This window comes from Rhamphochromis longiceps, linkage group LG20 (assembly GCF_057381845.1).
Source record: "Rhamphochromis longiceps isolate RC_006_pf linkage group LG20, R_longiceps_female_GT1.1, whole genome shotgun sequence".
NCBI classification, from domain to species: domain Eukaryota; kingdom Metazoa; phylum Chordata; class Actinopteri; order Cichliformes; family Cichlidae; genus Rhamphochromis; species Rhamphochromis longiceps.
The window spans coordinates 24,354,420-24,368,355 of NC_140576.1; the positions used below are offsets into that span (position 1 = coordinate 24,354,420).

Sequence of the window (13,936 nt, forward strand, 5' to 3'; positions counted from 1 at the left end):
TAAACTTCAGACATATTTATTAAGTAAAAGACTTAGAAGTTAGTGTATGGCATTAACAAGTACAGAACTCAAGTCAATAATTTAAGCAATAATTGGCAACTTCACATGAACATTTAGTTTTGCTTCACTGATATTCTTTGGGGAATTTCTAAAAGGATATATACAAAAAAAAAAAAAAAAAACAGAGAGAGAGACTTAAATAATGGCTGTACATTAGACAAATACAACTTAAGGGTGACATGATGTTCCAGGCAGGACTGAGGAGTGAAAAAAATGACTGCAGTAGTGTTACAAAGACAAGTTTTAGACAACACGTGACGGCTCGGGACATCCCCAACAGTCCGCTGCTCCGATATGTGCAGCCATCACCTTTGCTGTTCCTTCTGTCTAAATGCTACAAATAAAAAGGTCAGGCGCCTTCTCTGAGAGATCCCTCCCTCCTCCTCTCCGAGAAACAGGAACTGCCCCTGCTCACACTGTTGCTAGGCAACACGTTAAATTCCAGTGATCCGCGCATTGCCGGGCTTCTCGGCGCAGACCTACAAATCATCAAGTCCTCCATTAGCCGAGCTGTCAACAGCAGCTAATGCCAGAAGACTCCGGTGAATACAAGAACAACATCATCAGCTACAAAAACACCCGTGACAGCCACAACAAAGCATCCACCGGGGGGGAAAAGGCCGGATTAGGATGAAAATGTATATATATATATATATATATATCCAAATATATCTAATGCATAAAAAAAGAAATGAGGAAGAAAAAAGTCAGGAGCAGCCTGTTCCTCTCTCAAGGAAACTTAGTTAAGAATTGAGCTTGGAGAAACTTCTCCATATTACAAATCAGTCTGTTAACAGCTTTTGGGACAAACTACTGCTTAACTTCCCCATCAAAATGGCATTTGACAACCTCCCTTGTCCCTTAATGATGACTTTTAGCACCTCAGTATATATCAATAAAGCCAGGGTTTGACAACCTTTAGAGCAGTTTCTGGGTTCTTCCGAGCATAGCTGCATAGGCAGAGATCACCCTCACTAACTTCTGATGCACACCCGGTCATTTTATTCTATAAGCAGGCAGATTTAAAGAGTTAAAGAGCGGATACTGTACCAGAAAGTTCATGAAGCTGGAAAATGTTTTATGGTTGAAGCACCAGACAAGCAATCTTTAAGTGTCTCTTAATACTTGAAGATTGGTAGCTAATCAATGCAAGGCTTGATTAGCTACCACTAGCATGGATGTAAAAAAAGAGAAGACTCATTTGCTGTCATAAGAAAAGGAAAAGGTTTAGGCTTCTTCTTTTGGGAGTTATCCTAATGTTCCACACACTTATACAATTTTGGGCCCATTGAGAATGAACATTAGCCACCTTTCCAGCTTAGAAATTATAATGGAGGTTTCATTATTGAAATTGTAGGCCTGTGTCAAGATTTTTGTAAAGAAGGAGAAAAGTATGACCCAATTTTGGTCTTCCTTTTTTAACAGTCCATTGTCCATCAGGCAATTTTCTGTTGGTAAAATTGCTAATCAGTTTCATACCCCTTAAAATCAGCCCCTGGAGTTCATGAACCCTGATAAGCACGTTTATGGCTCCTAAGCCTCCCAGGACTACTTGTCATTAAACGTCTAGCAGGAGAGGGATTTGAAAAGAAAGATTTCTTTTGGTACACTAAAATACATCTATCGAGTTTGTGTTGTGTAAAAGGACATCTTTGTGTAATCGATGAAGGCCCAGCAAGAACAACTTCATTTTTATGCTGGAACATGTATAAAAACCGATATCCATTAAGCAGGGTAAGATGATTCATCAGTGCCATAATAAAGGCCTGTGGTTAGTAACACTGAACAAAAGACTGCCGTGGTGGGTGATGATGGGTAATGGCAGAGAATCCACAAAGACATGCACGTGTTTGTTTATTTGTTTTTAAGCACAGCACGTCCAACCCGTGACTGTTTTGCAGATCATGTGAGTGCTGAGTCACATTGTGCTCCTTCAGACGAGCTCTCGGTTTGTCCTCCCGCTGCCTTTGCAAATGAGCGCTCTGCTCGCCAAACCCCTCCTCTCTCTCCCCACCTTTTCTCCACTGTCAGCTTTAATTTCCAACCGATATACCAAGAGGGGTCAGCTGGGAGAGGAATTTCTCCAAGGCCTGCCATTTTCAATCCCCCGCACCGTATTTCTGTTGATACCAATTCCTGTCAGATGTCAGATTTTACATTTAATCTCGTCACTCAGCCCATACGGTGACCTCAGACAGACATTCAAACAAAGATGGATGGGAAAGGGCACTGCCTTCAGAATTTTAAATGCAGTCAGATGTAATAGTTACAAACCCTTCCTTTGGTAAAGAGGCAGTAGTGACCTTATTCAAGACGATTCACAGCACCTTAAAGCGCCTGTTATGCTCTGCTAGCACATGGTTTAATTGAACATCAAACATAATTCTCTCTCTCTGCAGATATTGTGATGCTGGTGGCAAGTCATGATCAAAACTTCAGCACTGGAGTTGAATATAGAAAGTGATTTTTCTGGAAGCGGTTGACAGGAGTTTGCAGGAGGAAGCTGCAAAGGAGAGAGAGAGAGGCTTTGTAAAAATCCACATAATTGCTCTCTTTCCCTTGCACACCAGGCACCCCCGCTGAGCCAGCAACAGTCTCGTTCGTTTGTCCTTTTGCCACATTTATCTTAGTAGTATTCACATGATGGAGCAGCTCTTGGACTTGTCCTTGCTGAAGGTGGAGGAGAGGAGTTCCGTCTTGCTGGGCAGGTGTAGGAGTCTCTTGGAGAGGCGCCGGACTGGGCTGGGCTTATTGGTGGGTTGGAGTTTGTTCATGCAGGCCAGAGCCGCGGTACGGAAAACACTGTGGATGCTCTTCTCTGATGTGAAAGCTGAGCACTCCAAGTAAGCCTCGGCTCCAAGCTGCTTGGCTAATGATGAACCCTATAAAATTGAAGGAAGAGATGAGTCTGGGTCGGAGGAAATCAAAGACAAAGGAGGGGCTTGTAGACAGGATGGAGACAGAAGCTTAAGCAGATACTAAGGAGCAAAAAGTTGATGAGGAACAAACCTGTTCGTGGGAGATTGGAGCCTGTTTCTGATTGGACAGCTCCATGCGGGTGCACACGTCTGTGCGCAGGTCCGTCTTGCAGCCTACTAGCAGGATCCGAGTGCTGGGGCAGAAGTCCTGGATTTCTGCTTTCCACTGCAAATAAAGGAAACAGGTTTAACTGGGCAAGAATAGACATGAGGGATGGCAGACAACTGATCAATGAGGGCAAACTGCAGGGATACATACCTTCTTGAGTGCACCGTCTACTGTGTCCGGTCGGCTGATGTCAAAGCATAAGAGGACTGCATCTGAGTCGCTGTAGCAGAGAGGCCTGACATTGTCGTAGTACGGAGAACCTAACGAGACAGAGAATTGACAAAATGAGACCATAATTTTCTAAATATGCAATTTAGGAAGCTAGAGATTTAGGATTCCGAGCTTCTCCATTCATTTAGTTTGGTTTTTGCGTCTCGTGATCCATTCTGCTGTCTCTTTAGACCAGTCACTCCCGCCTGCACTGCTTTTCCTGCCTGCTGCATCACCTGGGACATGTTCACTCTGACAAATGTGTGCACCCCACTGTCTTAAAAAGGCATCGCACACAATGGATCAGCTGCCACAGGTGCAAAGAATGGGTAGCATGCATAAGATGGTGTTCTAATACACCACAGTTTTCATTTTTAATAAATGTTTTGCTTGTTTTAGGGGCTTTGCTCACCTTTACTAATTTTTCCACACAGTGTATACACCCATTCCTCTGCTAGTTATATGTCAGACTGGCAGTTTATGTCACATCTATGCAACATTGTGGTTCTGATTCTGATTTCTTTTTAGTCATTCAAAGCCTGAACAACGAATTAATGGCAAGAAAATGCAATTTTAAAAAATGAGTGTTTATTGAACCTTCTGACAATAGTTTAGATTAATTAAATATTAATTTGAGCATATGAGTTTTAATTTGTATCATATTTGCTACATCTCACAATTTTTATTTATTGTTGAATTTACTGTTGATTTAATGTTGAAGTTTTTTTTTTGATGATGATGTAAAAGTCTCAAAAACACACAAAATCTCATGTAGCAAATATGACACATTAGTCGTTACGGGGTTAAATTTGCCTGTACTTTGACTTTATCACTGCCTGGACTGTGTGCTTTGTCTGCCTGCCTGGACTTTCCATCCTTGAACCTATTTTTGTAAGTAAAGCTTTTACTTTTTTATTTCTATAACCTGCTTCTTGTGTCGTGCTCTTCGGTCCTAAGAACTCAACCCTCCACAGTCGGCCACTCGGCACGAAACAACATCTCTGAAAACTGAAAGCTTTTTTTCAATTTTGTTAGCCAGCAAAAACAAAAATATGACTGCTCTTTCTACGGTGTGCCAGCTGACAGTATTATAATGTTCCATCACAGTCATCCTACTCACATTAACACAGTACAAACACAAACAGACACATACACCCCTGCCAAGCTCATGAGAGTTTCACAAAGCCTGGAGCCTTCCCACTGATGGGAAATTTTCCAGAAAAGTCCACTAACTCAGTGAGTCAGACAGTGCAACTATCTTTCAATGATTCAATAGAAAACTTTTCATACCAGAGTTTTGAATGATAAAATAGAAACCCTGGTTAAATGTTCAGGTAGACTCTTTACATATTTGTTCTCTAATAAAGACATACACACTGGTGGCTGTGGAGCTCATTTGAGTACAGTAAAGTCACTCTTATGTTCAAGAAAGCAGTTTGAGATGATCTAAGCTTTGTGACATGAGTGCACTGTGGTCATAAAGGGATGGACATGGTCAGCAATAATACTTGGGTAAGCTGTGGCTTTTAAATAATGCTCACTTGGTACTAATGACCCCAAAGTATGCAAAGAAAATATTATCCACTAAACCGTAACAACAAACACTAAACAGCAGATGATAGGCAGGATTAATCCATGCTTTCATGATGCCAAATTATGACCCTGCCATCTGTGAGCTGCAGCAGATGCTAAGTTTGAACTTCAGCAGTTTGTCTTGACCATCTTGACGTCTTGCTGTCGTGTGATTGGCTGATTAGATATTTGCAACAAGCAGCTGAACATGTGTACCTAAAATAATGGCCTGTTAGTAAAATTAGTATATCTCTATATCACAATCAGAACCAGAATACTTTATTATTCCCTAATGAAAAAAAACATAAATTCTAATTTTAAATTCTAATTCTAAACATAAATTCTCGTGCAAGAGTTGGAAGGTTGTGGTTGGAAGGTATGTAACATTCTTGGAAAACACTTTTCTTTATCTTTGTAGTGAAGAATTCAAATAATCTCCATTCTGGATGAAAAGAGATGAAAGCAGCTTTTCAGTCAAGCGCAGTAACTGTTGTTATCGCCACTCACTGAACTGCAACTGATAATCAAAGCTGCAAAAATGTATATGCGTCTTCTTCATTTTTCTGCAATGTTTGTTGTTCAAAACATTATTCAACAGCATCAAACACATTACTCTTGTCACGTCTGCATTGGCAGACGAGTGGAGGTTGAAAGTAGGACCCAAGCGTCAGATGCAGGTGAACTTTATTAAACCGGTAAGTGAAACAAACAAAAACAGAAGCTAAGGCTACGTCCGCACGTACACGGGTATTTTTGAAAATGGAGATTTTCTGTTTTCGTTTTAAAAAATAATCCCGTCCACACGTAAACGCAGAAATGAAGGAAAACGCTGCTAGGAACATGCCAAAGCAACAGGTGGCGATATATTCCTAACCGTGTAGAAATGTTGGCCAATCAGAAGTCTAGAAGCCTCGGTGGGAAATAGTAAACAAAGATGGGGCATAGAAGCAGATCCTAGTCGTATGTACTACAGCGGTGGTTAAAAAGGCCCAGCAGCGTCTCCACTTTCTGAGAGTGCTCAGGAGGAACAACCTGGAGGAGAGGCTGCTGGTGACATTTTACAGAGCCACCATAGAGAGCATCCTAACGTACGGCATAACAACATGGTATGCAGGGTGCTCAGCTGCAGACAGGAAAGTACTGCAGAGGGTCATCAACACAGCCCAGAAGATCACTGGCTGCTCTCTGCCCAGCCTGGAGGTCACTGCAAACTCTCGGTACCTCAGCAGAGCTGGCAATATCATCAAGGACCACTCTCACCCCAGCAACCAACTGTTTGAACTATTACCGTCAGGCCGACGGTACAGGTCACATAAAACCAGGACAAACAGATTCAGGGATAGCTTCTTTCCCAGAGCTATCACCGTAGTAAATAAGCACAAAAACAATTGAACCTATTCCATACCGTCACTGTCATTATATTATGCTGCTATTCATACTGTCATTATATTAATGCTGCTATCCTGTATATATTGTACATACTATTGTTTGAGTACTTACGATTGTTTTTTTTGTACTTTTTATATTTTACATTTATATTTATTATTGAAACTTGCACCAAGGGAGTGGCACTCCAATTTCGTTGTACTCTGTACAATGACAATAAAAGGCTATTCTATTCTATTCTATTCTATTCTATTCTATGTGTGGAGGAACAGTAACTGTGTGTGTATATGTAAGCATTTAAACACTGCAGAGAGTACAATTAACAGTAACAGTATTGTAGAAATTCATTTCACCGAAACAATAACGTGGCGCACAGTGTGACGTCAAAAAAGGCGCACACCTTTGACGCTGCGTTTTCTTGTCCACACGTAAATGCAAAAACGGAGTTTTCAAAAATATCCACCCTGGCCGGAGTTTTTAAAAAACGCCGTTTACGTGTGGACGAAAGGTGCAAACGCATAGAAAAATCTGCGTTTTCAAAAATACCCGGGTACGTGTAGATGTAGCCTAAAAAACCTATACTGGGAGAAACTAACAAAACGCCACCATGAAACGCAGAAATAACAGAATGAAGCAGAAAAAGAACACAGACGAACCAGCAACGCACCCAAGAAAACACAGGGCTTAAATACACACAGGGCAATCAGGGACCGTGAGACAGAAGGGAGACACGGCTGGGATTAATTGGACATAACATGACAAGGGGAAGCGAAACTTGAAACACTGACAAGAGAAACTGACCTTCAAAATAAAACAGGAAACACACCGACAACACTCTAAACACGCAAACTTAACACAGATTGGGGTGACAGAACATAGAAACTTGAAACGTGGAAAAGGAGAGCACAGAGGACACAAAACACTAGAGATGATCACAAACAACCCAAAATAAACAAAACCACAGAATATTAATAAACTTAAGCAGAAACACAGAGTCCACAGACTACAGACCATAACAACTCTCACACAGTGGTATTTGTATAGACAAATAAGATATAATATACAGATTTATGTTATGCTTTTAGGTGGATTGTTGCTGTCTTTTTTTAGCTAACTGCCTCCCAGCTACATCTAGTGTTTTTGCTAACCCAACCTAAACTACTGCTAGCTGAAGCCTTATATTCAACCTGCTACATAAGGAACTGTTATCCATCTTAATGTAACACTTTTAGTTGTCCAAATGCTTCTTTTAAATTTTTAAACAATTACTCCAAAACTTTACGCTGTATTTCACGATCCACAGTTTCAAATACTCAGCTCGATGGAAACCAGCAAAAACAATACGAATTTACATACACCTGCTGCAAAATAACATCAACTTTTATAGCACTGCTGTATAGTACCCACAATTTAATTATGATTATTTGCTTCACTATAGTCTTTTGTGGAGCAATCACTGTACTGAGAGGCTGTGTTGTCCACTTAAATCTCACTTAAAGGAGAGTAGTACCTTTAATACCTTTAGTATTAAAGGTTGATCTTCTGATTTCTTAGCCCTTGCAGATACCTTGACATCATTGCACATTTTTAAAATGTATTTGAAGGCTTTTTCCTCTATCAAACTTAAAGCCCTAACATATAAAAACCTCCTCCTGAGCATTGTATAACACCTTGTTTGTCCTAGTGAATTATGACATTAAGGAAGCATATTTAGCTTACAATTCCAAAAAAAGCAACTTTTTTTTATATCATTCTCAGGAAGTGCTAAAAACAGACTGACAGGACGTCCGCTTTCTATTGTCTTCCCTCTGCTACCTAATCACTCCGCACACACTAACACTAAAATGTAATTTCCTTCTCCTGTCCTCCGAGGTTAACTTCAAGCCTTCTGTGCTGATATAAGAGGTCATAATTATAGCAAAGATAGATTTTTCTATTAGTCCCCCAGCTGGACAAACAAACAATCATGTTATCTTGATGAGCTTTACAGTCAATAACTAAACGTTTTACAACAATATTACTGCCAAGAAGCAACCCTGTTCAAACGAACTCTTGGTTGGTTCAGCCCGTCTAAATTTTTGGACTTAAAGCTGCAAAGTAAGTCAACTTACACAATCTCTATCTTTCAGAGGGAATCAAAGCGGCCGTCACATAACTATCCAGGGTGATGTAAGGCTTGAGAAAGAGGAGGCTGACATATCTAAAGAGGACACAACTTCCAACACCTACCACCTCCCACACATTAGCAGCCCCCTGCCTGGACACACAAACAAGACAAGCCAAACACACACACACGCACACGAAACCCTTTTAGCTGAGCAAACAGGAGCTGTTGCAACTGTCCGCTCTACTCTCACACAAAAAAGCAAATGGTGGGAGCTGCACTCATCTTTGTACACCAAGAGGACTATAAGACTGCCTTAATATAAATCAGAAATAAAACAGCCTTTCATATGCAAAGAAACTTAAGATGCACATAGAAATAGGGTAAAAATCTCTTTTTTTTCCTCCTTAGGCAGTGTCAGTAAATCTGAAATGATAATAATTAGTTTATAAGACATATCAAATTCTGTGGACACCGAATACCTTAAGACATCTCGAGGAACCAATTTGTGCTTCAGGAAGTTATAACACTCACTCTTCATTTCTCTACCGAACAGTTAGCTTGGTTAAATGTGAAAATATTGAAATCCATTATCAGAAAACGTCTTCTACATGTTTGAATAAAGACAACAGGAAAGCGGAATTAATAAGCAAAACAAAGAGAGATGGGAAGCTCGTGTTTATGTTTGTGCTCTAAATGTAAATCGGTCTTATGCAACGTTTCCTCTGGAAAGGGTGACTGTCCAGAAAGTTTTCACTTCGTGGGAGACAAACACACAAACCTACATTAGTTCAGTGCTGCTTTCAGTTACATAAGACCTCTTTTTTCAAAGCAGCACACACCATAAGGCAGTGAGGAGGTCATGCTTCTCTTTACTCTCAGTATCCCTCACTGGTGCCTTCTGTTCACAGCGACTGTACGCCGCACACACACGGTTACACGCATAGTAAAGAAGGGACGCGCACAAACACGCGCTCATCCACACTCGTGTGGACTTCCACCCCCTGCGTGGACGAGGCATCCCCCTCGCCCCCCTGTTAAACAACCCCACTGAAGGCCAACTGGCACCGCTCAACTTCCTCTGAACACAAAACCTCAGCCAGTGCTGTTATGAAATAAATCTGTAGTGCACCGGATGGCTTTGCTTATTGATCCTATTTACATCATTTCTATGTACATTCAAAGGTCAGCTGAAGTTAGCACATTAACCCAGAGGCACAAAGCACACGAAACATTTGGAACTAAAAAACAAAAAACAAAAGAAGAAACAACCGATTGTTTTCATGATACGTTATCTGCTGATTTCTTTTCTTTTCACAGAGGTTATGGCAACATCTGCTAAGACCTTGATTTGTTCAACCTACAAGCCCAGAAATCTTAACTTAAAAAAAAAAAAAATCACATTAAAAAAACTAGAAGCAGCAAATTCTGGTGTGTGCTTTATATTTAAGACCTAAATAATCAAATCTACTTTTGCTTTACTCTTTTGTGACATTGATAGCTTCACTTTGTCCACGTTGAGGCCAGAGGCCAGCAAATTCAGGCTTGAATGATCAGCTGAGTGTGCTGGAATTGAATCAGCTGCTAAACTGATTATTTACTTAAGGCCGTTTTCGAACACGAATGGTAAACACCACATTTTTTATTAGTCTAATATCTTTGTAAACTGCATATATGAAGGTTTTGGTCTGGTATTGAAACACACCAGGCCAGCTGGTATTGTTCTCAGTTTTTATGACAGATAATAAATGATTTAATGTTGAAATCACAAAAAAAGGATGTAAGGATCAAAAAGCAACAACCAGCAGATTTATTTTACGTGTCTACCAGCCATCAGGATTATTTATTCGTAATAACAGTTTCATAGTTTTTCAAACCGGGTCTCTTTTTAATCTAAATTTGGCTCATTAGGATTTCAGATTCAAAACTGGATGTTTGGCTCCAGATGTTCTTAAAGTAATCCAGGCAGGCTTGCGGCTCAGACCTGCCGATCACTGATCTCTCAGCAGATCTCACACCACTGAAAAGCTGCTTAACTGCATCAAAACAGGATTGACAGAATGTGAAGACTGAGTAAACAGCAACAAAACTGTAAGCCAAACAATACACGGGACGTGGTTCGATTCACCAACTCCAGGCTGGCTGAGTTTCCCAATAATGACCCTTTATCCCAGCAGTGAACCAAATTACCTTACTTTACTGCCCAACCTAAGCCGCAAAAGTTAAAATAACACTGAATTGAAGGTAGACAGAAGAGGAGCTCACCTGATGTGTCCCAAAGGCTGAGCTCCACACGCTGGTCTTCAAGCTCCAGACAGGCTGTGTAGTTCTCAAACACAGTAGGGACATAAGTCTGGAAACAATTAAAGAAAGAGATTTAAAAAAGACAAACACACACAGAAACAAGTAGATTTAATTAATCAGTCAGTGAGAAAAGAAATTACAACATATTCTCACATATTATTCTAGATTAAATTTTGCTTCTTTTTTTTTTTACATTTAAACAAAATCAACACATCAGTTCATGACTTGATGCTTAAATGTAAGCAGCATTATATATATGTATATGTGTGTGTGAGCTAAAAAAAATCTCATTATTATAGCTTACACACTATTTATAATTATACCAATTATACCCCCCAAAAAATATGCAGAACAGAATCTACAACATCGTATAAATGAATGATAATGAGACATTTTTTAGGGATTTTTCCTCAGTATTGATCCTAAAACGACTGCAGACACATGAGACGTGTGCAGAAATCTCATACCTCTGGATAGCAGTCCTTCACCAAGACTTGTAACATCGCTGTTTTACCGCATTGGACGTCCCCAACCAGCACCAGCTTACACCTCCCTACAAACGGCTGTGTGAGTCTTCGCTCCTTCATGTTGGAATAAAACAGGGAGACCTTCAAAGGAAGCCCGAGTGCAAATGCGGGAAAGTTTGGTAAATCCTCTCGGACGCCGGGCACCGTACACGGTGTCCTCCTGCAGTGAGTGAGTGAGGCTGAGCAGCAGTCAGTGAAGGAGTCACTGCGGAACTTTATATTGTCGCGCCAACCAATGAGCGCTGCGCAGTGCGCGAGCCGCAGGAGGAGGGCCGTGCACGAGAGCTCATCTTCTAATAGGGTTGGAGGAGCAGCTTGTTCACCACGAGTATCCTTTTATTTAATAGTACAAACGAATGTTCTTCTGCTTTTATTTTGGACACTTTGTTTACTGTTTATGTGGGACAACAGAGGACACAGTAGACCAGGGATGTTAAACATAAGTCCGGAGAGCCAGAATGGGCCACCAATCAGGGTTTGATCCAAACCACTGGATGGCTTGGAAAATGTGAAAATTTTAAAAAAGGAGAGCATAATTTTTTTTAGTTTTTTTTTTGTTTTGTGTTTAAAAAAAAATACATACAAAAAAGTGTAAAATGCTTCCCTGCCTGGCTAGACCAAAAAAATAAAAATAATAATAGATAAGCAGAACTTGAAAATTAACAAACCATGCAGTTAACAGGATTGACATAAATAATTTCATGGGCAAATATCTATGTGTAATTCGTGTAAAAGTATCTACGATGAGCATAAATAATGTCACAGTACAGTCACAGTTTTTTCTTGTCAGACTCTCAAAATGTGGGACACATTTTGTAAGATAAGGTTTACTTTATATATCCCAAAAGCAGGCGTTAGAGCAGCCAAAACATTTTTAAAAAAATGGCGTAAAGCAGAATACATAGTAAAAACAAAAACAAAAAAAAAGATTAAAGATGAAATAAAATGCATTTTAAAAAGCAAAACCATTAAATATATATATTAAGGGGTGAAAAAGAATAAAAAGTAGTGTTTCATTCCAAGTGGGACACCTGGTCACACTTATAAATATCATCAGATTCTTGGTAAATATATATATAGTTCTTTTCTACTCTAACTGTGCACTCAATGCACCTATCACAGCTTGCCTCATTCACCCATTAACAATAGCACTTTTTTCTATGCTCTTTCTATCTAACATTCACACACATTCATATGTCAATAGATGCATCGGAGAGCAACTTGGGTTTATTTAGCATGCACACTGGAACAGACCACCTGAGCTACAGCCACCCCAAAAAGCTTATTCACAGCTCCGTTTGCCTGTTTGATTCTGAAACATTGATGGCTTTCCCAACTGCCTCTTTAGATTCAATGATACTTATCAAGCTTATGTGCTCATGGCTTTTTAAAAAAAAAAACTATTTTAAAAATGTTTTCTAAAGGCTCAAAATACTCCAAACTGTGTTTTAGTCATTTTCATGCCTCTTGAAGTCAATATCAAGCATCCAACAGTGGATTTTGGAACTTTAAGTCAGGATAACAAATACAGTGTATAACTCATGACATGCAGTTAAACCTCAGAACTGAAAATATTTGCATTGGAGTTCTAAATTTTCTACTATTTCTTGATAAAGGCTGTTGGAGACTTTTCACAGAAGCATTATAAAATGTTAAAGAAGTCTGATGAGAGCAGAAAGAAACAAAAAGCCCCTCTGTGGCCAAATGACCTCTAAAGTTCACTAATTATTTCAGATATTATTTATTTAACCTGTTAAAACAAAGATTAAAAATTTCTATTTTAAAGCAGGTTTATGTGCAAAGTTACTTCTGGGCACGCAGGTGAATTTAGGTTATAGGGGCATCCAGCAGTTAATCCAGATGTTTTTGTGCCCAGCCAATCCAGTATTTCTAGAAATAAACAGATTATTATACGGTGAGCTCTGCTAAGCAGATTTTTATTACCTTTGGGCAAACCCAGGCAAGCTATTTCCCCCTTTTCCTGGTTATTGTCAAAAGTAAACAGCTCCATGACTCATGGTTAACAGACAGAAATGAGAGTGGTATCTATTTGGTCACCAAATTCCCAAATTAACAGGGCAAATAAGCGTCAGCAGTGCTAAATTACGGTATCTCTTTAAGTAAACACAAAACCCTTCCAGTGACAGTAAATCCACAAGTTTAAGGGGATTTTGATTGTCTTTTGTTTTCTTCCTGGAAAACTTCATGCATCTCTGGCTATGACTCTAATTTTGTTCACAGCTGATAAAAACAGATACTCGTAGGGAAATATTTGCCAACTTTGCTGGAAAATGTGATTCATGTAAATCAACTGCTGTGCAAATTCCTCTTCTGTCAGGCGGTTTTTGTAGGTGCATCCAGGAGTCATCAAAAGCACCTCATCTGTTATACGAGTGGTGTCAGTGAGGGTTTTGTGTGCAGTGTAACAACAAAGTCAGCAATGAGCGCAAGAAAAGACCAGAGAAAATAAAGCATACCCATACACATACACAAGTTTTATTCTCCCCCTTAAACCTTGCCATACCTAAGGTCAAAGGTCATTTTGTCATGAAAAGGCTCAACTAAAATGGTTCAAAGTGTAGGATCACATACAAATAAAGCTACTCTGAATCTGGTGATGTATACGTAGCCTGAAAGACTCTGTTAATTGAATTCATGTGTCACAGTCATGTAAGGATGCAGTTAT

At 39.7% G+C, this 13,936-nt stretch overlaps 1 protein-coding gene across 1 annotated transcript; it reads right to left on the reverse strand.

The window, feature by feature from the left end:
• On the reverse strand, window positions 1-11,451 carry LOC146645380 (rho-related GTP-binding protein Rho6-like). The gene is made up of 5 exons (XM_085393816.1): window positions 11,191-11,451; window positions 10,685-10,772; window positions 3,298-3,407; window positions 3,070-3,204; window positions 1-2,942 (listed from the first exon to the last, which is right to left on the reverse strand). The coding sequence occupies exons 1-5, from the start codon at window positions 11,308-11,310 to the stop codon at window positions 2,697-2,699; spliced, it is 699 nt and encodes a 232-aa protein (XP_085249942.1). The 5' UTR covers window positions 11,311-11,451; the 3' UTR covers window positions 1-2,696.
• Window positions 11,452-13,936: the final 2,485 nt, after the last annotated feature.